At 38.4% G+C, this 27,970-nt stretch overlaps 1 protein-coding gene across 1 annotated transcript; it reads left to right on the top strand.

The window, feature by feature from the left end:
• Positions 1-656: 656 nt before the first annotated feature.
• On the top strand, positions 657-27,968 carry LOC108050572 (serine/threonine-protein phosphatase 2B catalytic subunit 3). The gene is made up of 2 exons (XM_044461359.1): positions 657-886; positions 22,888-27,968. Exon 2 carries the CDS (start codon positions 23,088-23,090, stop codon positions 24,855-24,857), a length of 1,770 nt encoding a protein of 589 aa, XP_044317294.1. The 5' UTR covers positions 657-886; positions 22,888-23,087; the 3' UTR covers positions 24,858-27,968.
• Positions 27,969-27,970: the final 2 nt, after the last annotated feature.

Below are 27,970 nucleotides of genomic sequence, written 5' to 3' on the forward strand. Positions count from 1 at the left end.
TTCAGTGATGTTTCCACCTCTAATAAATTAAAAGCCCACACATTATACCAAAAATATACTGAAGGAATGCGTAACAATCCTATCGCCTGGTAACTCTGAAGTACAGTCTCGATATTAATGCGGCGAACAATTTGAATAATTCCGTTTTCCCGGGGGCATTCAATGTGTACAGTACACCGAGAAAACTTGGATTTGCTTTTGCAGCAAAGCGGTTAATATAACATTCATAAAAACCTTTAAAAGATGGTGGTTATATTTAAATCTCAAGCGTAGGTTAGCAATAGGAAACCAAACATTGTAAAAAAAACTATGTTTGAGCCGATTAGTTTACATATATTCTTATATACTTATTTGCATTAACTAGGTATAAGTGAAAAAATATTTAATCATTGTATAAATTTACGAAAGCTTGCAGTACCTTAACCTTAGAGTACTCCTGTTGAGTTAAGTCTAAAATTTAACGATATCAACTTTTAATACATATTTATATTACATTTCATACTTACGATTTCTCTTAGCAGAATTTTTTTAAACTGGTTTATGTCATTGCTAAGCTAAAGAATATTCTGATTGGGGTATTTTTAGTATATTTTATGACGATAGTCATATCTATCGGACTTCGATAGACAAACATTCAGCATTGATAATTGGCGGTGGGGTCGGCTATCGATAGACGTGCTATCTCTTAAAAAAGTTTGCGATTTTTCGCTGCGCGCGTGCACTTTTTAATAATCTCCCGTGTAAATCAGATATCGCAGCGCTTTTTCTCTCGTGTGCATTTCAAACGCGCTTCGCCAACACAAAAAAAAAAACAAAGCTATACGCTTAATTCGTCGAGAGTGAAAACGAAAAGAATTTCAAGCAAAAGCAAAGCGAAAAAGCTAAGGTAAATTGCAAGCAGTCTGTTTTTTTTGTGCCATTTTATACTTCTCATCCTCCCGCACCCCGTCCGCCCCGCCCCCTTCCAATTGTGCAACACACGCACGCACACAGACGCAAATGGGAGGCTTGGAGCAGTTTGAAATCACCAACAAACACACGCACACATGCCCACACGCGCGCATATACATATACCAATATACATATGCATACATACAGCTGTATGTACATATTCCAATAAGAACGAGCCAAGACGTGAAATGTTTTTTTTTCTCGTGTGTGCATACATACATTAATTGCATTAAACGGGCCGAAAAAGGAGAAAAACAAACGCAATGTCAATGTCCGCCCATGCCCGTTTCAATTAATTTTCCTGTCGATTTTTGCCCCAAAATAACGCGAGTGCAACGGGTAAAATAACATGGTACACACCACATGTGTGTGTGTGAATATGTACATAGGCAACATTTTTTTCTCTTATTAGTCATCTTTGGTGTGTGTGTGAAGCGATGAAATTTCAGCTGAAGCTGTATATGAACGTACATCCCCTAATTTTTTTTCGTGTGCAAATCCAGCAAGAAAAAGTGAACAAATCATAACGGTAAAAGGCTGCCAAAGGCAACTGAAATGGAAATATCAGTAAAATTCAACAAGAAAACTTTCGTTGGCCTGTATGTGAGTGTGTGCAAACAAGAGATTTTCTCGGAGAGAGCAGAGCCGCACGTAAATTACGGTTCTCCTCGGCCTGCCTGCGTGTGTGTGTGTGTGTGTGGGTAAGCGGCAGGACTCCAAAGCAAAAGCAACGAAAATTTTCATGCTGTAGCAGCAGCACATAACGGTTCTTCCTTCATTTTCTTTATATATGTGTGTGTGTGTTTCTGTTTTTTTGCCCTGCTCTGCTGCTGCGCAGTCGCTGTCGACGTCGCACACAGAAAGAAAAAAATTGATCTATGGTGATAAATTGAAAGATTTTAACATCATTGTAGACAGTCACATTTTCATTTCAAATGTAAAAAATATAATAAGGACCTTTTAAATTGGATGATAAAATATTGTCTTGGAAAAAAAAAAAGTTTCTTTGCGCAAGAGTAGGATTTGAACCCGCGCTTTTATTTACCAATAACATTCTTTACCCTCTAGCTTTGAATAATTAAAAAAAATATTTTTATTAACACTTAAATGATATTAAGAATGGTAATGTCTAAGTAAATTTGTTATCCTGTTTTGGTATCGAACCGTTTTTTTTTCCTGTACGGCGCTTTGAAATTTGTTTGTCCAATTTGGCACTCTCTCCATCGCTCTCTGCTGCCAGCTCTCTCTTCTTCTCTCTTTCGCCTCCTTGCGATTTGTTGTCCTTCGACTCCTGAGCTCTCAACTCCAGGGACATGCCACAAGGTTCCACTGTGCGCGTGTTTTCTTTCCGAGAGCTCAGACCCAAGGTCCCTGGCTCATCTCGTCACTTTTGCTCCTCCCCCAAACCCAAAGCATTTTCACCGCCGCTGCATTCCTGCATTCCTTTTTATATTCCTCCACTCCTCTCAAGCTGTTTAAGTTCCCACGAGGAGCGGCCAGGAGGTGACAAGTGACGAGCTTGTGCCGGGGACTGCTGCAATTCATTACTAATTGCGTGGAGTCCCATGCAATTATCAAATAATTGCGCCATCGACGTTCCAAACGGTTCACGTTCCGCCATTCCAAATTCCCATCCCATACCCCCCTAATAATGTGGGGGCAAACAACTGTCGCCAATATGTGAGTAGGAATCAATAACAGTGCGTTTATGCGCCCTTAAATTCTAAAATGTTGAAAAGCCCTTACTGGCAGCTTTTAGGATCAATTCTTTAAAAATTCATTAAAAAAACATCTGCTAAAACCTAATAACACAAAAACAATCGGATGGCCCCAGACTTAATATTTTTTTATACCCTTGCAGAGGGTATTATAATTTTGGTCAAAAGTGTGCAACGCAGTGAAGGAGACATCTCCGACCCTATAAAGTATATATATTCTTGATCAGGATCACCTCCTGAGTTGATATAGCCATGTCCGTCTGTCCGTCTGTCCGTCTGTCCGTCTGTCTGTTTCTACGCAAACTAGTCTCTCAGTTTTAAAGCTATCGGATTGAAACTTTGCACACACCCTTCTTTCCTTTGCACGCAGTATATAAGTCGGAACGGCCGGGATCGGCCGACTATATCCTATAGCTGCCATATAACTGATTGATCGGAAATGCCATAACTTCCGTGTTTGTAAAGTTAGGAAGTTGGGATTTTCTATGGGTTTTATATTTGGCCAATCAATCCGACCTACCAAATTTCATAAGGATCGGCCGACTATATCCTATAGCTGCCATATAACTGATTGATCGGAAATGCCATAACTTTGGTGTTTGTAAAGTTAGAAAGTTGGGATTTTCTATGGGTTTTATATTTGGCCAATCAATCCGACCTACCAAATTTCATAAGGATCGGCCGACTATATCCTATAGCTGCCATATAACTGATTGATCGGAAATGCCATAACTTCCGTGTTTGTAAAGTTAGGAAGTTGGGATTTTCTATGGGTTTTATATTTGGCCAATCAATCCGACCTACCAAATTTCATAAGGATCGGCCGACTATATCCTATAGCTGCCATATAACTGATTGATCGGAAATGCCATAACTTTGGTGTTTGTAAAGTTAGAAAGTTGGGATTTTCTATGGGTTTTATATTTGGCCAATCAATCCGACCCACCAAATTTCATAAGGATCGGCCGACTATATCCTATAGCTGCCATATAACTGATTGATCGGAAATGCCATAACTTTGGTGTTTGTTAAGTTAGGAAGTTGGGATTTTCTATGGATTTTATTTTTGGCCAATCAATCCTACCTACCAAATTTCATAAGGATCGGCCGACTATATCCTATAGCTGCCATATAACTGATTGATCGGAAATGCCATAACTTTTGTGTTTGTAAAGTTAGGAAGTTGGGATTTTCTATGGATTTTATTTTTGGCCAATCAATCCGACCTATCAAATTTCATAAGGATCGGCCGACTATATCCTATAGCTGCCATATAACTGAACGATTGGAAATGCCATAACTTTGTTGTTGTTAAAGTTAGGAAGTTCGGATTTTTTATGAGTATTAAGAATGCATCATATGAATAATTTTGGAGAATGTAATTTACAGAGTATTCTGCAAGGGTATATCAACTTCGGCTCCGCCCGAAGTTAGCTTTCCTTTCTTGTTAAACATAATTTTTAATATAATTAATCATTAACAGGCTAGAGTATAAAGCCGGGGCCAAGTACCCACAGATTAAAGATTTGTATAGCATGAACACAGTTTGTATCCTAGCAATATTTCAAGAATTTCTTTAGATCTCCAATGACTATTTAAATGTTTAGAACATTGAATATTAATGCCATACCCGTGTTTTTCAATCGATTGTTTTTAATTGAACAGGTGCTTCTATTAAAGTCGGTGAGGGCTGTTTTTGTCTAAATTCCTGAACGCGGCATAAACATTACGGTAATTTGAACGTAATTTTCAAAGCAGTGGGTGGTGGAATGTGTGGTTGGTCGGAGTGCTTTGTTTCGAACTAGAGTTCCGGCTGTGTCATTTTAAAATGCACTAGACCCGGCCCTATTGAGTAATCTCCCGTCTCCCATCGCGATTTGAATGATTACCTATGCAAATATGCAGTTTGACAGCTTAACGGCAAACTGTGTGCGCTAATTACAGGTATAAACCTTAGCTGGTGTAAACTTTAGGCTATGCAATTCGCGGATGAAGTTGGCATGTAAATTTCTTAGCAAAGACATTTTTTCTAACAATTAGCTGGTCGACAATTGCTTAAAGTGCCAACACGATATCGAGAGGCTGCGTGGGAGGCAATAAGAAATGACTCACGCAAATGGCCGAAAGGCACTGCCACAGCCAGACAATACAATTCGAAAAACGAGAAAAAGAATATAAAATAAAAATAAATAACAAACTACATAGAATAGAAATTGAATAGTAAAGCACCCGCCAACACAGAATTTCAAAGCAGACCACTGCGATGCGATGCGATGCGAAGAGCAAACACAAAAGATGGTCGGTGTGTTTCTGGCTTTTCGTACACATAAATTGCGCTAATAATAGCAAATGAAACTATTAGAAGTACAGAGAGTTTCGCCCGAGTTTTAGCCACGCAAAAATAGGAACAAGAACAAAACAACAGCCAAATGCTTAAAAAAAGGCCATAGAACTGGGTGGAAATCTTCCGTGAACGTATAAAATAAAAAGTCGAATCAGATGCACTACATATACAATAGTAAAAAATTTACGAACGGAAGAAAAGGTTGTCATTTAAACTACGGTCCAATAAAAATCCAAAGAAAATTTAACGTCAGTACTTAAAATTTTATTGAATTGTATTTTAATAAAGCTAATTTATGCACCAAACTTCATTTTCTAAATTTATTTGTCAAAGTTCAGAAAGTATTTCAACATACCATCTCCAAATCAAAATTGACTATTAAAAATCTTTATACCCTACAAGAAGTTTCCACACACGTACACATATGAAATTTAAAAGGAAATAAATTGAATTTGACATCCATTCCATTTATGAATAAGCTTTAAAACGTATTTTTAGAATGCATACACAAAATCAATTTAACCCAGATGCATTTTAACATAAATAGAAACAGAATTTAAGAGCAATTGTTGAATAAAAGTCTCAAAATAATTAAGACATGATAAAACAAATACTAGTAGTACCCCACTATGCAGATTTCGTTAGTAAAATGAATAAAGAAAACATTTGTTTTGATTCACGTTATTAACGAAATTTAAGGTATTTTTCAGACATTCATGCCTTTAAATTCTATAATTTAAAAATCACTCTTGATAAAATTTAAAAATGATTCAAAATAATATAGTAATTCATTGATGATGTTTTTGCTGTTTCGCTATTAAAATGGACTAGGGGTAAAAGATATGTTGACCTGGAGTGCATGAACGAATACCGCTTTGTGAAATTTGTATTAAATATTAATTTAACCCATTTTTCGTTTTCAATACTGTTGAACGAAGGGTTTGTTTTTGTTATGGAATGTCAAAATTTTTGTTGGCATGCCCATGCGTACATATATACACAAGTATGAAAATACTGCACATATGAATGTACAGTTGTGTTCAAGATAATAGTAGTGCTATTCGACTATATTATATTAGACTATATGGAATCACAGCTAAAAGTTTATTAACTTTTTTGTATGGGTTGACTTTTTAAAATGCAGATATTATTTCATTTTCTTGCTAGTTATCCCATAGAAACAATGGCATTATGTTGTTTGGTTTTTACATACATTGCTTACAATCTCCCCCTATTATTTTAAATACAATTAACAAAAACTTTGTTAACAATTTCGATATTAACAATAAATCAATTACGTTATTAACAATAAATCAAATACGTTATTAACAATAAATCAATTACGTTATTAACAATAAATCTTATTTAAGAAAAATATATTCAAATAAATACATAGGTTTAAAAAATTACGTATACGAAGGATAAGCCAAATACACAAATTACGTATACGAAGGGTAAGCTAATATCAAACCGGCGATATAAAAAGCACTTCATATTTTCACTCATGTAAAACATTGCTTTTGAAATTTTGTTGAATTTTTCATATCGGGACTACAATTTTCTCAGAAAAACAAGACGGGATTTATTTAGGTTTCCTTTTCTATATAGTCTTTGTTTAAGTTTGCTCAGATATAAATCCACAACGATCCTTTAAAGTTAAAGGAAGATGGCAGTGCTGTTATTGTGAACACATCTGTATGTGCATACACATATAAAGTTATCCCCAACAGTTTCGGGTCAATTGACTTTTAGTGTAGTGCTACACACATATACATTCATATACACGTTTTCTCTGAGCTGTGTGTGTATTTGTAAGCAGTGGCGCAGGGAAAAGGAAAAAGCTCGCAAAAAGTAGCGAGCAACACGGCAACTCTGCTGCCGTCGACGCAGGCTTCGGCTTCGGCAGTGGCAGAGCCAGCGACAGAGCACGCAACAAATCGCCTGAGCTAAAGCAAAAGCCTAAGCTCACACAGATACATGTGCATATAGCGCACACACCCTCTCTTACCCACACCCACACCACCTTCCCATTTCTTTTTTCTCTCTTTCACCCAAGCGTCACCGCACTGTGGGCGTGATAAGCTCAAACATTGAGACTTGATTTCACTAAGTTTTTGGGCTTTAGTATTTCAAAAGTTTTGAAGCGCACCTCTATAAAATTTCCATAAATATTTAACGGTATGCGTGGACCTGCACTTCCTCATTAAAAGAAAAGCTTTTTACACAGTAAGAAAAATGAATATTCTGTATAAATTGAAGGACATCATGTAAAAGATTTAAATTGAACAGAAAAAAAGTGTTCCTATAAGATCTGAGTGCAAATTTATACTTAAAAGTGTACAGATTCTGCGAGACCGACAGGGTTTTCTGTTGGACTTCAATTTAACACTCCTCATTATGATCAATTTAATGATTTATAGTTTAATATATATGAAATGACAAATCGGTAGTCTTAAGTATTTTAGCTTAATATTTTAATGTCAAATAATTTATTTCTTGAGCTAATAAAATGTTAAATTTGTTGAGTTGTTATGCGTTTAATCCTAGCATACAAAATATAGTTTTCATCGTGACATATTTTTTTCTGTGCACTGTGCAAAGTGGGGGAGGAGATGCAAATGGGCAAAGCTCAGTGTAAGTTTCATTCGTATTAACTCATATGCGGCCACCTGATTCTCGAAACCTCTTCCTCTTTTCTTTTGTCAATGACATCAGCATCTTTTTTATGCCCCCTTCCCCGTTGACCCATTGTACTTGGCATGTTTTCCCGATTTTTCTTGAATTGCCTGCTTTGCCTTCGCATCCTTTTCTGCTGCAGTTGACGTTTCGGGTCCAAGAAATGGCTATGCGCCAATAAAAGTCAGAGGAGGATTAGGGGAATGTACGTAAACTTAAAAGGAAATTCACGTTGGTCAAGATAAAATCCAAAAATATATATATATTTTCCATTTCAAAACTCAGCAAAAAGCAAATAATTTTCTAATTAAAACTCGAAACCCTTTAAATGGGGTTGCGTTAAAATAATAAGACTTTAACTTTTACATCCTCTTTTGCTGCAGTTGACGTTTCGAGTCCAAAAAAAGGATAGGCGCCGAAGAAAGTCAGGGGTGGTGAAGGTACCTACAAAACTAAACCTAAAAGGAAAATAATTGGGCGCACGATAACCACTGTTTAGCATACAATTTTACTTATTGAAACCAATTTTAAGATGGGCTCCGATTGTGATTTTGAATTTAATTGTAAAAATATGAGTTCAAGGGGATATAACCAATAGAAATTAAACAACTAATTACTTTTTATTAAGGCGGGGAGGGTAAACAAATTTCCATCTTTCCATCTCGTTTTGTTTAAGCTCTTTGGTGTTTTTCTTTCATGACAACGTTGCATTGTGTTCATTTTTATTGGCGTGCCGTTGTATCTGTTTTACCCGCTGCTGTTTTCCTACTGCTGTTCCGCTCTGTTCTGTTGCTCGTGTGTCAGCAACAGGACTCAAAACACAGCACACAGGACGCAGGACACGCAGACAGCAAAAGCAACAGTAACGGGGGATAAGCCAGGAACAGAGGGAGGCATCCACGTCGTTGTCGTCATAATGACCGACTAACTGAGTGACTGCGTACGTCTGTTATCCTGGGCGTGCGTGTGTGTTGTTGTTGGTATTGGTGTTGGTGGGTCCTTTGCCTTGCCGCTGCCTGCCACTGTGTATGTGCTTGTGGCGCTTTTGGATGTGCCTGTATCGTATCTCTCGGTTCGTGCATGCGCCTCAACAGCGGTCAGGGTTGACTTTTTGCGGGCGGAGGCCTCCTTCGAAAGGAGGAAGCTACAGGAGAGGACCCGTAAGCGTAACCCTCAAGCCAGCGCAACAACGGCAACGAAATTAAGCTGAATCCCAACCAAATCCGCGCGCTTCTCCGGTCTTATTGGATTTCAGCGTTCTATATATATGTGTGTGTGTGTGTAGCTGTGCTGTGCTGGGGAATCGATAAAGCATACTTATTTGGATTTTTGGTGCAACATGCTTTAAACTACGTATACACACAGCCAAAAATACAGATACAGATACAGGAACTGCACAGAAAGAAAAAATGATATTTAAGGAATCTACATATTAATTTATTGTCGAAACTACATTTTCGAACATCTTAATTAAATACCACATTATTAAAATTTGTACAAAATCTTACAATCCACTAGACCGCGTTGGTATTTGAATATATCATGTCATTTTACACAAATAAGCGTAGAATTAATCTTGAATTATCATTATTCACATATCAATAATATATAAACAAAAAATGTAAATATTTTTTTGACCTGCGCATTGTATCGATGCTTTTCTTGCGGTGTGGGTACCCAGTACGGTGTGTCATATTTTAGCGCTATATTCTGGGCACCCCACCGCACATAACCTCAAACCGCGTTATAGCTGCGCCATCAAAAGCTCCACTGTCTTGCTCTCGCTCTTTCTCTGTTTCGCTCTCTCCCACTCGTCCCAGTTAGACCAACTCGAGATTAGCTTCCGGTGGGGATATAAATCATCTCTCGGTTCGTTGCTCAAGTTATAAATATTAAATATTCAAAAGCGACTTTTGCCCATCCTGCCTTCATCTCCAGCTGAGTGTATGTGTGTGTGTTGTTCCCTGCTTGCTTTTATTTCGCCCTTTCGCTTTCAGCTTCGCCCTTTAAACAGCTGCTCCTGCTCCTTGCTCCTGGTATCTTCCCTTTCCCTTGCCCTCTTTCTCTGGTTAACGCACTCTCCCGGAGCTTCGTTACAGTTACTTTACGCATACACTGGTGGTCATAAAAACCGCAACGCGAATGAATGAAACAACAAAAACCGCTTGGGGAATTCCGTTCTGGGGCTCACTGTGTGTGAGCTATGTATATGTTAGTGTGTGTGAGAAAGAGAGTGGGTCGAGAATTTTGAACAAAGGGAATCCAGGTTAAAGATTATGTTATTCACTATACCAATATTAACCCTTAAATAATAATGTTCAAAATGAATTTTCAAGTGAATTGGAGTTATCGGAGTTTTTCTCTAAAAGGAATTTTAACCAGTCCAACTTACATACGTTAATTGTTATTTTAATTATAAGTATGTATAAACCTCACAAATTAGATGTTAGAGGAGTTCCAATTGTGTTTTTAAATCACATATAAAGTAAAAGCATGCAGTGATAAAATAAGCACCTTCAAATTTAACAAAAATCCGTATATCTGAATTTGGTTGCACACTCGAACTGAAATGGAGATTAAACATTTTTATTGTATTCCACCGAAGTACAAACAAAAATATTAGAGAAGATTACTAAGAGAATTCGATTTGGACGTCGATTATTGTGGGCTCGAAAGTAAAAAGTTGCTTCTTGTTTATGTTGTTGTTTTTTCTGGTAGTGTTGGCGCATTCTGTGTAAGTTTTGCGTTTGTGCTACTTAACCTTTTTTGTTGGCAGCATTTCGCAAAGTTGTTGGCCAAAGTATTTTATGCTGTATGGCGGAAACTTTCAAGTGTGTTGTTGTTTTTCTCATTTCTATGTATATTCTTTCTACGAAGAGTTTTGTATAGTTGGTCAGATGTTTGTAGCGCAGAATTAAGATATTATTTGGTCCCGTTCAATATATAACTTTTTATTTTGAGATTAATTAATAAATCTTGTTAAAAGAATCCAACTATCACCGTTTAATAGACTTTGGTGTGCAATTAATGTATTCGAAAATTAAACTATTTCATAAAAAATACTAATAAAACAGTTCAAATAAATTATTTGAGCAAAGTCAACTGTGCGTATGAGTAATGCGTAGACCCAAAATTTGATAAAAAAATATTAAATGATACAAAATCTGGTCAAAAATCGTCAAATTGATTGTGATCGTGATATATAATCACGTTATTTTGTTATCCGGCATAGAAATAATCCAACAATCCAGCATTGGGTTTTATTGACCAATACTTTTTCAAAAATCCGTAAGCGTATTTAAACGTCGTTGGCATTACACCAAGTTTTTTCTATATTTTTGTTGTATATGTTTTGGTCATGCCGCTTGATTTTGTGCTCAGCTCTTGGCCATCGAGTGGCGGAGCTACTTTTCCTTTTGGCCTCCCTTCACTTTGGTTGTGTGAGTGCACTCAGCATGCAAACAATGCCGTTAGCCAGCAACAAAGGCGGTTGCTTAGGTTTTGTTAGCTGGCTTTGTTTTTGTTTTCCTTGCTGCTTTGCATAAATTTGCACAACCAAAAAATGACGAAGAAAAAACAGTGAAAGACAAAAATTTGGCTAAGCTGTTGCAGTTTTTATGACCGCCACTGTGCGACGAAGGATAATGGTAATGATGACGTTGCCTTGGCCGTTTATTCTCCTTCCTCGTCTTTGTCAATGACATGTCCTTTTCGTCGTCTCTTTCTCTCTAAGCCTGCTGCCACCTTTAGTTTTCCAACGTGCGTGCGCGTGTGCGTGCGTATACGTGATGTTGCATTTTACGGTTACTCGTTAAAGTTAATGCTTTCAAATAGCTTATAGGTAATTGGTTGCTGTCGTTGACACCTATGCGAAGCATTTTACAAGATTTGCGCTCCCTGCCTGAGTATGTGTATGTATTGGCTTAGATTGCTTAAATGTGGTCACGATACGAACATCAGCTGTTTGCCCCAAGTCAAGCCGCATTTGCTGTGTTCCAAATCGAAATAATATTGTTCCCAGATTCCTCGTGTTATTTTAAGCACAGCTATATGTTTAATGGCGGTCCGTATTGTAGCCGATAGCAGCACATTTAACAAGATTAGTGAGCCAGTTTCATTTGCATGTGGTTATTTAACATAAACTATTTAGGTTACAATAAATAAAAGGCTTTATATGTTTTAAGGTCCATTCAAAGTAGATAGGGACAGTAGTCCAAATAGAAGGGCCAAACTACGTATTTTCTTGTTTGTGAACTATTTCGATAATCGGAAATATCATATGCATGAGGCTTTTGTATTAGCCAATAAATTGCTTGGTTATATGTGGACATTAGTATAAAGAAAACAGTTGTTGTTGCAGTAGATGTTGTTGTATTCATGGGTAAACACCAGTAAATGCAGGCAGATTGAATGCACTACTCAAGGCATGCAGTGGATATTAAAAGAGACAGCTTAATAGGAGGGATTTATTTATAAACAATTGCATGCGCATTTTAGCTGGCCACTTTCGCACACCTTCGCCTGAACCTGAGCACACCTGCCCCCCAGTTGAGCAGCCAGTCAGCTAGCAGTGGACTAATGCTAATTGCCGGTTGGAAGGCAAACGCAAACGCAAACCCAAATATGTGAGGTGGAAAACACATGAAAATGAAAATAAAACGAAGCAAGTGCGAGTGCGACTGCGAAGCGCTCACTAAAATTAGGTCGAGCAGTAACAGAGCAGCACACAGCTAGTAGAATACAATTTGCCAAAAATAATCTCGCTGTGCGACAATTTTCATGCACCAAACAAACAATATACACACACATATAGACATAGGATATGAGAAATCGCTCAAAGTGAAAAAAGTACTTGAGTTATTGGAGCAGGCAGCCGCACAGGGGCGGGAATAAGATGAATGGGGGCGTTGGGTAGTCTGGTAGTCCGTTCTCGATGCTCTATATTCGATGGTGGGGGGGAAGTCGAGGGTGCGGGGGGAGGGGGTCCGAGGGCTGTCAATCAAACGGACACCAAAAAAGTGCGAGGCGTTGATTTGGTGTTTCTCTATTTTTTGTGCACTCTTTAGAAACGATAAATTAAGTTAAACATTTACTTGAGAAATATATACGTACATATATTGTGTATATTAAAAAGCTAAATACAGTGACTGTATGCAATAAGTAAGTTCTATAATGCCTGAAATATGTGTCACATGCCTCTGCCTCTGAAAATATTCTGATATTATAAGTTCTAAATTGGCATTTATAATTTGTATACCCGGTACTTGTAGAGTGAAACGATGGTATATTAAATTCATGAAAATTACGAGTTGATTTTTCCACATGCCTTAACGAACCCCACGCGGTACAAGTGGATATCAAATTTGGGTCACGACACCTTCCGCACCCGCAAATCCCGAAATTATTGATGTTAGAGAATATGTATCTACCTATGTACGTATGTATGTATGTGGGAATGTTCTGAGGGAAAAGACTTTGTTTCATACTAATTTTGATGTGAGTAGTTGTTGTTTAAATATATCATTTATTTTATTTCATTTAGTTTATGTTGCAAAAAATGCAATTTTTGGAGTATAAAAACAAATGGATTACGTAGGTTCTATAGGCAATATCTACCGTAATAATGGGAATATACCAACTGTACTTAACTGTTCTTGTTTAATTTTATTCAATGCAGACCCACCAATCTATCATAAAGTAAGGTAAACACTTATTGTCCTGTCATTACCTCCTGGATCTGGATCTAAAATCTAAGCACACTTCTTGTCACACTGCTGTATTTACCAATAAAGGGTTTTTTGGAATAGACAAACCATGATGTATGTCAAACAACCGATTTCCACGATGGTCTCTTCCGTGCGTGTGTCCATTGTTTTTCGCTTGTGTATGTTTGCGTTTTTTTTTTCTGCCCTGGTAACTGTACACTCTGTTTGCGCCCTAACGTTAAAAATTGGCCAAATGGCGTGCGACCAACGTACTATATATGCGGGCAATAGAACAAGACGAAGCAAATTCATAAAAAAAAAAAAATTCAGCTTCAAATTTCGAACAAATATGTTTTTAACGCTCGTATGTGTTTCGCTTTTTTCCATTTTGTTTATGTGAAAATACAAATTTTTCTCGTCGCGCTGTCTGTCGAGTGTGTCGGTGTGTATCCGAGTGTGTTTTCGGGTGTTTCAGGTGGGTGGATGGGTGGTAGGGTGGTTGGGTGGTGCGGCTTTCGTGGGTGACATGTGCATGTGGCGAGAGGGGGGAGTGGGGTTTAGGGGGGTCTTGCGCGCGCTGTTTGTTTTTGGGTTATTTGTTTCAGACTTTTTTCCTCGTACTTTTCCTTTTGGCAACAACGTGACTTCATCATCATCCAACATGATCATTGTCGACGACTGCGTAACGTGAAAAACAATTGCATGAATATTTATGTGTGCTCATGTGAGCGTTTTCCGTTTGCGGTTTTATGTGCAAACATTTCTAACCGTATGCCACCACACCATCCCATCCATAAAGCAACGTCAAAGGATTGCCCGGCAAATTGGCTTCGGCCGTAAAATGCGTTTGCGTGTAGAAACCAAACATTTCCATTTTCCCTTTTGTCGCTGGTTTTTTATACATATATATATATACTATATACTATGAGTACTATCTCACCCTGGTTTCTAGCCAGCTTTATTGATGGCATAATTGTTGTTGCCGCTGTTACTGTTGCTTAGTCGCAACGCATTTCTAACTTAATTATTATAATTAATTGGCAAGAACAACAACTGAGGCAAAGGGAAAACCCAAATAGAAGCGAACAAGGCACGCGACCACCCCACAAATGGGATGAACACATGTATATATGTAGGGCAACTTCTTGGTTCAACAGGCTAAAGGCCCCTAAATTCGAGAACTTTGAAACGTACGTTTCCCGGTGTATTTTAGACCACAATGCAGTGTAGGGAAATCATTTAAATAAGCCTTCTAACGCTCTGGCGCGGTTTTTTCAGCCAGGCGACAAAAGCCGCCAGTTTAGCTGAATAATTTACCATTTATAAACGTTTTTCCTCCATGTGTTTGCGCTGTGCCAGTGGAAAACAATGCCACCCACAGACAATAGATGGGATAATATGGGTAAAAAAAAAAAAAAAAAAAAAAAACCGTAAATGTTTGCTTATAAAAATGAATAAGAACAATTGCTAAGCCATTTTATGCGCATGAAAGCGGAATTATGCAAATGTAAAGTAAGCCAAGAACAGAAGCGGGGATAAAATAACAGTTTTACACTGGCTGCTTTAACATCCAACTTTTGTCCTTCGGACGTAGTTCCCGAGTTTTACATCTACTCTATTCATACTCTTAAATAGTCTAAGATCTTGATATATCTTGACATTTACATATGTATGAAACTAACTCAGATGGTAACTACAGTTTATCATTTACAATCTAAAATCCCTTTTGATAAAATAGGTTATTTCGAAAAAATTTCGAAATTCTGATCTTAGACATTGTTTGTGATATCGCTTTAAATATAAATATAGTAATGCATGACTGTTCTGGGTATCGCTTCTTTGAAATGAGTAACCAGTTTTATACACCATATTTAAATAACATATTCATTTTCATATTATGATTCAAACACTATGTCTTGAACATTAAATATAAAACATACAAATAAATATAAATCTCCCTGCGATGGCATGACTAGAGTCCACGCACGAAACCTAGTACGTACCCCACCTGTAATTCAAATCGAACCCAAATATTATTGCCATGTCACTTTGTTTTCAATAACGCTCCGTTGTTCATAAATGCAAACAAGAGTTGTTGTTGTTGGAGGCATTTCCTCTGTTGGTATTCCACTTCTTTTTACCAGACACCGCAAAGCAAACACAGAGACATGGAAGCAAACAGCTGCTTTTTGCTTGCCCCTCTTAAGTTCGTTTTGTTTCGATTCGGTATCGTTCGGTTCAGTGTCTCGACCATTGTTTTTGCCATTGGCATTCGACACACTTTTTAATTAGTTTTGCCACATTTCGCAAATAGTTTTAAGCAAATACAGCACTTTGGTCGCTTTAATTAAACGCGTCTTTGTTGTTCTGCTGGCTTGGATCGGTTGATTTGTTTCCCTGCATTTAACAATAAATATTTACACATCTTGTTTTTTAATTACGTTGTGCCCGTGTTGTCGAGTTGGCCGAATGGACCGACCGCAAGATATGGCTGCTGTATTTGTGACGGTGGCAACCCTAAACGAAAAACATGCACATTTTATATTTTTGCAAATTGTGTTACAAACAATCGAATGCTAAAGGTGCAAGCATGCATGTATTTACTTGTTGGATAAACATCGAAAATACAGTACACTGAATTTATGGATTCAGTCGAAATATTACGATTATTCGTAATGTAAATGTGTGTCTGCTGGTGGGCGGATGGGTGGGTGGGTTTTTCGGTTGGCCAGACCTGGCACACATGTTTATCGCATGATATAAACCACCGACCGAACACAATGGCTGCCAGAATTTGAACCGCAAACACCGCCTAGCAGCCGTCTAAAATGAAAAATAAATAGAAAAGGAATAAAACGAAATGTGCTACACCTTATGAAAAAAAATGTTAGCCAAAGTCAGGAAAAAGTCAGATCGATTTTTCGGTTTTTTAATCAAAATCCTAAAAAATAATGTTCAAACGTTAGAATGTCATATACCATTTCACAGAAAAAAAATTTCATCAAAAATATTTTTCATGAGGAAAAATATTTTGGTCAAAATCCGGAAAAATCAGCTCAATTTTTCGATTTTTTAATCAAAACCCTGGGAAATAGTTATTGAATGTAGAAAATCATGATGCTACCCCTTATAAAAAATTTTTCTTTGCTCAAAATCCGGAAAAAAACTGTACTATTTTTCAGTTTTTTAATCAAAACCCTGGGAAATAATAGTCGAATGTTGGAATACCATACCTCGTTGAATTCAAGAGTAGAAAGGCAAAACAAAAAAACAAAAATAAAAAAGGTAGAAAGAAAACGTTTGTTTCCATACGACTGACACCTGTACAAAGCGTCGATAACTGAGGCCAAGTGGCCTATTAAATGCCAAGTTAATGGGTTGAACAAATTGTTTTTACCAGTCGGTGTTGTTATTTTCCGCTGTAGTTCATTTCGCTTCGCATGGAGTAGACGCATTAAAGTCTGATCGATTAAGTATATATTATGTGCACTCAGTCTGGTAGTCTGGTAGGCCAAGGACTTATGTAAATCGACTGATAAGCAAAGTAAGCGATGACAGTGAGAAATTGTGCCAATTGTGTTATCAACGAATTTCAAGTTCAATCGATTAACCGATAACCAAATGGTAATTGGAAATTGAATGCCAGTGGTAACTTTAATCAAATACAGTTTTACAAATTAGCCATAACCAAGTTAGCCAATTATATTAAAATTCACCGAATTAGCAGTTTCACTTGTGTATATTCAACGAAAATTCAAGCAAATTCCTTTGATAACTTATGTATTTATAACTGAGCCAATAAATTGTTTATAAATATGCAATTGCTGAATGCCACAAGTTTACACTTTTACGACACCTAATGAATCTATATAAACGCGTGCCAATATATTTATTGCAATAAATTGAGCAAAAACATTAGCACAAATTACAATTGACAAGGCGATTGAATGAAAAAACAAAACAAACTGTTCTGCATTGTTTTTTTGTCTGTGTTTGTATGTGTGTTCATTACGCGGTCAAACTGTTTTATTTGCATTAAAATTGAGGTTAATAACTATGGCGCAAATTTATTGCAACTGTCAATGCATATCCATTTAAATAAAATGCTCGCGTTCAATTTGATGCGTCAAATGCTCGATTAGCAACCACCGCACAACCAGACCAAACCAGCCCACCACACACCCACACCCACACCCAAAACCACCGACATGCCGTCGCCCTTCCAACCATTACGGCAAATCGGCATTACGGAATTACTGCATTACGGACCTTCGCCCACCTAAATTATTAATGCCTCGCTGTATGTCTGTGCGCTTATTTGAAGCCGTTTGCTGGTTTTCAGTTTTCGGTTTCTTTTCGCTTTTGTTTTTATTGACATGCTGTTCGATAGCTTACACAAGTTTAAAGATACTCTATAACTAAAGGAATTATCGATTTGTTGGCCAAATAAACACGGAAATCACCTATCCTGCAGGATAATTCCAAAACCTTTGCTTTTGGGACCTTAAATCTGCAACCTTATGCTACTCTAGTTCGAAATGCCCTTTTATCATGGTTTGCCCTTTGATTATCACAGATCACTTGTCCAATATATTGTGTGATGTCCTTTAACCTTTTGATTACACAAAGTTTTAGAAATGAAGTTATTTAAATAAAATCTCAATGCGTAAGAGATGTTTCGAAATATATTGACCAACTGACTTTTTGGGATCAAAGTGGACTCGTTGGCCTGAATAAATTATCTCACAATCAAATTAGGATTTGGGCGCACGTTCACTCGATGTTGCACTTTATTGCACTCGGGAGATTCCAATAACGAGTGTTGATATAATTACACCGTCATGTGAGCCGAGCTTCATACAAAATGAAGACATGCCCATTTATGCACATTATTGTGTGTACAACGCCACACATAAATTGCACTTTGGGGACGAGCCCTCCTAATACGGGTGTGCAATGCACTCATTGTTCATCCGACAGCCTGAATTAATTTAATAAAATCCGTAACATTTTATGGGCCATTAATTAAGGTATTAAAAGGAACAGGACACTGTTGTTTAAGTGGTTTCTAAATTAATTGATTGGAAGCTATTTGCTAAAATTTTGTTGTTGCACAAATGTTGTTTAGCCATGAATTGGCGTAGTCAACTAAAATATATGGTCTTTCAAAACGCATTAAGAAGTCAAAATGCTGCCCAATGCATTCATTATTCATTGATTAATATAAATGTGTTATATAAACAATAGTTGCTCCGCATGTTCCAATACAATTTCATGCTATTGAATTACATGGATATTATTCTAAAAATACTATTTTTGGATTAACTTAAAGCTTTGTTTTAAATTTTTGATCCGACAATTTAAAAAATAAATTATATGCATTTGTATGTATAGACTTCGTTACCTTTGACCGTGCCGAAAATAGCTCACATAAAGAGCATCGTTTGCATAATTGCCTTTTAATTACCATGCAAAAGCACACATTGTATGTAAATATGTATATACATATTTCTTTATAAATAGATGTGTAACAGATCGCAACAGGTGTCTGTGGCTAACTTAGAAACTCACATTTTTGACAAATTTTGCCACAAATGTTGCGTCATATTTCCTTTTTTATGGTAGAGAAACTTGAGTTTCATATTACTTTTAAGATCAGTTTTAGTTAGAACTTTCATTTTCATTTATTCACAATTTCTTTTTGAATTCTCCGCATAATCTGGTGCTCACTGTTTAGAGCGTTCAGTACATGCGTGATGTCGGTGCAAAAGTAGCACAGACTCTGTTAAAGTAAACAAATTTTTTATTTCATTAGCCCCGCTACAATTGCTGGTGTCTGGCGTTGTGTCTTCTCGCGACTTGGCTTTTCTTTTGGGGGGCCCCCCATTTTTTTGCTGAGTGTAAGAGGGGGGACACGTTCAGCTAGGAATGTCGAACATTTAGCCCGTTGCTGTGGGTGTGTTGATGCGATCGTGTAAACGCAAAAATATGCGCAAAGCAATAAAAACGCAACAATAAGCAAACAAATGGAATATATGCATGAAATTAGCTATGTAGACAGTGATAAAATGTTGTTCTCTCCACTTTGCAAACTTGTTTAATAATTAACAAGAAAGGAAAGCTAACTTCGGGCGGAGCCGAAGTTGATATACCCTTGCAGAATACTCTGTAAATTATATTCTCCAAAATTATTCATATGATGCATTCTTAATACTCATAAAAAATCCCAACTTCCTACCTTTAAAAACACCAAAGTTATGGCATTTCCAATTGTTCAGTTATATGGCAGCTATAGGATATAGTCGGCCGATCCTTATGAAATTTGGTAGGTCGGATTGATTAGCCAAATATAAAACCCATAGAAAATCCCAACTTCCTAACTTTACAAACACCAAAGTTATGGCATTTTCGATCAATCAGTTATATGGCAGCTATAGGATATAGTCGGCCGATCCTTATGAAATTTGGTAGGTCGGATTGATTAGCCAAATATAAAACCCATAGAAAATCCCAACTTCCTAACTTTACAAACACCAAAGTTATGGCATTTTCGATCAATCAGTTATATGGCAGCTATAGGATATAGTCGGCCGATCCTTATGAAATTTGGTAGGTCGGATTGATTAGCCAAATATAAAACCCATAGAAAATCCCAACTTCCTAACTTTACAAACACCAAAGTTATGGCATTTCCGATCAATCAGTTATATAGCAGCTATAGGATATAGTCGGCCGATCCTTATGAAATTTGGTACGTCGGATTGATTGGCCAAATATAATACCCATAGAGAGTCCCAACTTCCTAACTTAACAAACAGCAGAGTTATGGCATTTCCGATCAATCAGTTATATGGCAGCTATAGGATATAGTCGGCCGATCCCGGCCGTTCCGACTTATATACTGCGTGCAAAGGAAAGAAGGGTGTGTGCAAAGTTTCAATTCGATAGCTTTAAAACTGAGAGACTAGTTTGCGTAGAAACAGACAGACGGACAGACAGACGGACAGACAGACGGACAGACAGACGGACAGACGGACAGACGGACATGGCTATATCAACTCAGGAGGTGATCCTGATCAAGAATATATATACTTTATAGGGTCGGAGATGTCTCCTTCACTGCGTTGCACACTTTTGACCAAAATTATAATACCCTCTGCAAGGGTATAAAAATCAGCACACACTCAACTCATTAAATTTTGTGTGTGTGTACATCAAAATCATATGGATTTGCATAAAAATACTTCGTTTTGATACCAATTTGCATTGAAGTGCCCAAGTTTCCGATTCCCGGTTGATATATTTGCATTAAACAGTAGATTTTAAAGTCTAAAATTTTCAACTCGAATGACTATGTCGAACAAAACAAAGTAATCACCTAAAACCTATAAACCACAAAGTTTGTAGTCAGTTTTCGGTTGTAATTGTCATCAAATAAACGAGAGATTTTAATGTCTTTTTCGCAATGAACTTAAGTCGTTAAATTACAATGTTAGAAAGTAATTGATTTTCAAATACACTGTAAAACAGTTATCTAACTTACGTTAAAGGAAGTCAATCTTAACTTTGTTGTTTTATAACATTATGGATTTATTTTTATGAAAATCGGGCGAATATACCATATAGCTGCCATAGGAAAATTGATCCATAAATCAACATAGCTTCATTGTTTTAAAGCATACACGCATAAAAATCGATTGTTTGGGAAGACTTGACTTTCTAAAAAGTCAGTACTAGAGTTTGGATCAATTGTCTTTATTCGACTTTGTTCCTTTGCTATACAATCAACTAAATTTCCATTGAATTAAAAGCAGTGAGCAGTTTAATTTCTGCGTCATTCCATCGCCTGTTTAATTTGGAATAGGCAGCTGACTTTAACCCGAACCACGGGGCGGATGTGTGATGTTTTCAAACGGCACTCGGCAGGACGCACGTGTTTTTGGCCCTATTCTTTTAGTTATAACTGCTGTTGCCATTGCTGTTCTGCAGTTGTCAGTCAATACGTCACTTGCAGACTGGTAGCAGTTACCAGTTACCAGTGTTTGTATGCCAGTCAGTTGCTGTCTGTTTGTGCAACCGCGTTGCGGTGATTGTTAGCGCTATATTTATTCAGACGGTGTTGAATATTTTTCTAATTCATCTGCACATATTTGCATTTGTGCAAGGAATGACAGCCAGCAACAAGCCCCAACAAAAATTGTGTGTTGTGTTTGCTTTATTACGAAACACTGCAATTAATCAAAAAACCTGAAACGATGCCAAAAACGTCGAAATGTGTGAAGCTAGTGCTGCCAATCAGAGCACAAATTAACTGTAACTTGAAACCGGTCGTGTGGCTTTTGTCACTAGTTCTTTGTTGACCAAATATTAAAAAAAAAACACTGATTATAAGTGATAATGCAGTTGACAGCAGAAGAATTATAAACTAAATGCTTTTAAATATAAAATAAGTTATAGCCTGAAACTTTTTATGCAGCTTTCTATTTTGTTAATGGTTTTGATATTAAAGATTTAAATAAAGTATATTTTGCAATCGTAAAGAAGCTTTTAAGGCTTTCTTAACAAATCTTAAAAATTATTAATGATGTTTTTGATTGAAGTTTCATTAAATTAAATGATGTGCTTTCCCAGCTAAATTTAAATACTACCCGGACTCCCTTTATGTGGTTTCTGTCCCATGGGTTATTCTTCAAAATTTAATTTAATTTTAAATTTAAATTTAATTTAAAACCCTGGTTTTGTGCGATTTCCGTCATCACTGTAACTGTAGGAAACTGTAATGTTGTTAAACTATAAATAGTCTATTAAATTTGATTTTGGCAGATTCTGTTTATGCGAGAAAACTGTAAAAATAATATAGTTTTTGATTTTAATTCGGTATGTGATTTACTATTGCAGTCGGCATGAAATGATTTTTCGTTCCCCTATTTCTGGCTAATAAACTGATGCAATTGTGGGCAATTGTTTAACTGTAAAAGGCCACCCACACAACTGCCAATTGTGAATGCAACAGTTGCGGTCAAGCTAATAACACTTTATGATATCATAAATACATTTTTGTTTGGTTTTAGGAGGGCTTCCTTTAAAAGAAAGGGTTTACAATTTATATGTATACAAATCATTTTTTTTTTTATATATTTTTGAGACTAAATAAAATGTTTTTTAAATTATTTATAAAATAAAAGGATGAAATAGTAATCTAGTACCTATTTTTCCATATTATTATATTCAAAGGAAATATATATGTATATTTTTAAAGGGCAAACTTACTTGTGTAATAGTCGCATTATGTGGTGAGCTTTTAGGTACCCATACAAACCGCACCGTAAAGGTATTTGATTCATATGCCCACGAATAAAGGAGAGGATATGTATGGTGGTCGGAATGGGGCTCTAGGTACACTGAACATTTATTATTTATACCAGCCGTGTACTGTGCGCTAACATGAATATAAATACCAATGCTAATGCGGCTCTACCATTTTCCATTGCAGAGCGCGAGGAATAACAGCCAGTGCGGGGAATCCCAGGAACAGGACAAAAGCAAAGGCAAGGAGCAACACCAGGTGGTGGTGGAGCAGAAGCTGGCGCGTCTGGGGCAGTGACACGTGATCAGGTGGGAAGCCAGCCAGAAACGAATCTCCGGAGTCAGCAGTCGAGGACGCAGGCGGGGCAGTCGGAGGATCGGGCAAACATGTCTTCGCCGGCGGCGCAGAGCAACAGCAGCAGCAGCCAGTCGCAGTCCGCAGCCCAGCAGCAGCAGCAGCAGCAGAATCAAAAGGCCAATGTCAACAACACACACGACAACAAGAATGCCTCGGCGACGACGGGGACAGCAGGTGGATCGGGATCGGGATCGGTGGGATCGGGAACCGGTGGATCCTCGGCGGCGGGCACACAACAGCAGGGGCAGGGCGGAACCTCGAGCGGACCAACGAGTCCCACTAAGCGCAGCACAATATCGACAAAGGAGCGTGTGATCGACAGCGTGGCATTTCCGCCGAGCCGCAAACTCACCTGCGCGGATGTGTTCGACGCGCGGACCGGAAAGCCGCAGCACGATGTCCTCAAGCAGCACTTTATCCTGGAGGGCAGGATCGAGGAGAGCGCCGCCCTGCGCATCATCCAGGAGGGCGCCACGCTGCTGCGCACGGAAAAGACGATGATCGACATTGAGGCGCCGGTGACGGTGTGCGGTGATATCCACGGCCAGTTCTACGACCTGATGAAGCTATTTGAGATCGGCGGCTCGCCGGCGACCACCAAGTATCTGTTCCTGGGCGACTACGTCGATCGGGGCTACTTCAGCATCGAGTGCGTCCTGTATTTGTGGTCGCTGAAGATCACCTATCCGCAGACGCTGTTCCTGCTGCGCGGCAACCACGAGTGCCGGCATTTGACCGAGTACTTCACCTTCAAGCAGGAGTGCAAGATCAAGTACTCGGAGCGCGTGTACGACGCCTGCATGGACGCATTCGACTGCCTGCCGCTGGCGGCGCTCATGAACCAGCAGTTCCTGTGCGTGCACGGCGGCCTGTCGCCCGAGATACACGAGCTGGAGGACATACGGCGGCTCGACCGCTTCAAGGAGCCGCCCGCCTTCGGCCCCATGTGCGACCTGCTGTGGTCGGACCCGCTGGAGGACTTCGGCAACGAGAAGAACTCGGACTTCTACACGCACAACTCCGTGCGCGGCTGCTCGTACTTCTACAGCTACGCCGCCTGCTGCGACTTCCTGCAGAACAACAACCTGCTGTCGATCATCCGGGCGCACGAGGCGCAGGACGCCGGCTACCGCATGTACCGCAAGAGCCAGACCACCGGCTTCCCCTCGCTTATCACCATTTTCTCGGCGCCCAACTATCTCGATGTGTACAACAACAAGGCGGCGGTGCTGAAGTACGAGAACAACGTGATGAACATCCGGCAGTTCAACTGCTCGCCGCACCCCTACTGGCTGCCCAACTTCATGGACGTGTTCACCTGGTCGCTGCCTTTCGTGGGGGAGAAGGTCACCGAGATGCTGGTGAACGTGCTGAACATCTGCTCCGACGACGAGCTCATGACCGAGGAGAGCGAGGAGCCGCTCTCGGACGACGAGGCGGCGCTGCGCAAGGAGGTGATCCGCAACAAGATCCGTGCCATCGGCAAGATGGCGCGCGTCTTCTCCGTGCTGCGCGAGGAGTCCGAGTCGGTGCTGCAGCTGAAGGGCCTGACGCCCACGGGCGCCCTGCCCCTCGGCGCCCTCTCCGGCGGCAAGCAGTCGCTCAAGAACGCCATGCAGGGCTTCTCGCCCAACCACAAGATTACCTCGTTCGCGGAGGCCAAGGGCCTGGATGCCGTCAACGAACGGATGCCGCCGCGGCGGGATGCCACGCCCTCGCCGGCGGAGGAGGGCCAGAAATCACTGTCAGCCGCGGCAGCAGCAGCGGCAAATGCAAATGCGAATTCAATCAATGGATAATTCTAAGTCAGTTAGCAACAGCTGCAGCCACAGCTACAGCTAAATAACAAGTCAAGTTAGTCAGTCGGATCGATGGATCGTTGGGTCTTCTGTGGATCTATGGATCCATGGGATCGGAGGAGCGGAGGATGAGGAGCAGCAAAGTCAGTTAGTAGCGAACGGTGGAGGGAGTCAGCAAGCAGTTCGGAACGGAAGAATAGTCTCAAGTTCGGCTCAAAGGAGATATAAACTGGGCATACAGACATACAACACAGCTAAGTGAAAGATCATATACGGAAGTCGAAATTGATCAAGGATAGTAAGGATCAGAAGCAGAGACACCACAACAACAACAAAAACAACAACAACACAGCAAGCGTTAACGAGTACTTATTGGTATTAAAAGCAAACAATTGAAAGTAACCATGCGAAAAACCCCTAAAATGGAAACTAATTATAAAGTTGAAAGATTATAGAATTATATATATATATATATATATATATACATATATATATCAAAATTTTGTGCAACGTTATATCAAAAGAGCAAATGTAAAAGCTAAGCAACAATGGTTAAAAGCGCGCATGCGCGTCGGGCTTTCGGCGAGCAGTTGATAAGAAGAAGTAGACAGATGAAGTTGCAAGTTGCAAGTTGCGCGCATTCCCCCATTTAAAAGAAACAAGAACAAAAATTATTAAAAGCATAATAGGTAATTTAAATTATTTGCTAAAAAATTGTAAAACGAATCGAAAACCAACTCTCTCATCTCTGTAAAGTCAAACCAAACGAAGTGACAAAAGCAAAAGATAACTAAACCTAGCATCTAAACTGAAACTAAAGCTAAAGGAAATTCTACTATTTTCGTTGTGTGGCGTCTGCGGCGACTTCTTCTTAAAAAAAACCAAAAAAAAAAAAGAAATGAAAGAATGAAACAACTTCCTACAACAACAACAACAACAGCAGCAACAATATTTTACTACAATATTTTAATACAAGAACAAAAACGACTGAATCTCTCTCTATCTATCTAACTATCCGACTCTTTCTCTCTCGCACACACAACATCAACACACCATACACCACACACCATACACATACACCAACCAACAAGCGGGGCAATGATCCAACTCAAAGTTGATCGTGCCTCGCCGATCGCTTATCGGTAATCGTTTATCGTCGCCATTGTCGCCTCACACTCTCTCATCTGGTGATTGTGTATGTGGTCTTTATATACGTGCCATCTTTGTCGTAGTCATTAGCTGAATATATAATTAATACATTTGCATGGGCCGCAGCGATGCAGGCGCCAGTGCTGTGCCACCCCACCACCCACCTCCAGCCTGCCACCAATCGAAATAATCGAAATGATCGAAATAATCGAATCTCAAGGAGCGTCGATAGGCTGAACCCGTTCTTTCCCCTTGCCTCCCCGTTCCCCAACCGCATTTGCGCCTGCCTCGTCGTCGTCGTGTGCAAATCCTTTTTATACTTAATGGAATTTTTGTTACTTTTTAAAGTCAAAGAGAAGAATAATATGATGAAGAGGAGAAATCAAAGGGGGATATGAACAGAGCAGAACAGAAGCCTAACTGAAAAAGAAGATGTAATTAACGTGTGCAAAGGGAATTTTGTTATATCTTAAATTTTTTATATTTCTTGTTATCTTTTTTATAATTTGTATTTATTGTAAACTATTTATATATATATATACACACACAATCAGCAAAACACATAATATAAATACATAAATATATATTTATAAACTAAATTGTTGTTTCTTCTTCATTATTGTTTACTACACATTTTTCTATAAGCGTTAAGTAATTTAATTAAATGAATTTAATAAAATGAAAAATTAAATAAACAAAAAACCGCCTACTGCCAAACAGGGCAAGGCAAAACGTTTTCTTAAACAAAAATAATTATATTCTACAATAAGAAGTAAGGAAAAATCATTAACAACAACAAAAAACCAAAACCGAACTATGTGAATTAACTATTAAGTTTAAATTATACAACAACAAGATGATTAAACCAAATAACGTTTACAACCATTAACAAAAGAAATATGTTGAAACCAAAAAAGCAAAGAATTGTGCAGCATGCAAAAACACAAAAAAAAAAAACAAAAACAATTTTTCAAATTCGACAAGACAACAAACAAACCCAATTTAAAGTTAAAAGAAAATGTAATACAAAATGCAAACTTATAGCAATTTGAAGTACTTTATAAACAAATATACATACATACGCCTAAGAGAACGTATATACACATATATATACATATATATATATATATATTTGAAATAGTTAAGGGTCGAAGTTGGTACTAAGATTATACGCACGGGATTTTTTTTGGAAATAAAAATGTATCGCTGCTCCACTTCTGTGGATGACAACGATTGGTTCTCAATTTGCAAAGGTTTTAGTCAGTAATAGCTTTTGTGACTTACTAATGTGCAATTGAAAAAGTTACTATGATTATTGGGCAATAATTGGTTATCGATAAATTTGTATTGGCCAAAAAAGGCGTGCGTATAAACTAAGTATGAGACGAAAAGAGAAGGAGATAAAGAGCGAGCGGCAGCTAATCGAAAAACCAAGACAAAAAACAGAAAAAGTGAAATGGAAAAGTGCAGCAGCAATCAGAAGTGCAGTAAAAGTCGATGACAAATTTGAATTAAGTTGATATGCACCCATTAATACACAAACACACAGACGCAGCATGCTTTTGGGGAGCGAGAGGGATGGAAAGCATGCTTGGCAAGCAGTCGACAAGCAGTTCGGGCACCCCAAGCACAGTGGACCTGATCGCTTCGTTTTCTTGCCACTTTCCACCATCCGCTCCCGCTTCTTCCTTGCGTGTTTTTTGCCTTTGCGCGCGTGCCCATGCGCAGCAGCAGCTACGTCATCAAGCAGTTAATGGTTACAGATGATTTACATTTATATATATTTACATATATATATATATATATCCATATACAATATAAACCGATCTAAAGTTAAGCGTTTCAAACACAGACACAACAATTTACAAGACGTTTATGCATTTCGATTCAATGAAAAACCAAGAATACGAATAATACAAATATTATAAACAATAATTACAGCCAATAAAGGATTACAGCAAACA

The sequence above is a fragment of the Drosophila rhopaloa genome, unplaced genomic scaffold (genome assembly GCF_018152115.1).
Source record: "Drosophila rhopaloa isolate 14029-0021.01 unplaced genomic scaffold, ASM1815211v1 contig_3, whole genome shotgun sequence".
NCBI lineage: Eukaryota > Metazoa > Arthropoda > Insecta > Diptera > Drosophilidae > Drosophila > Drosophila rhopaloa.

Bases quoted from the DNA above. Each gene is read 5' to 3' on its own strand.
- LOC108050572 (XM_044461359.1), top strand. From the start codon at position 23,088: ATGTCTTCGCCGGCGGCGCAGAGCAACAGCAGCAGCAGCCAGTCGCAG.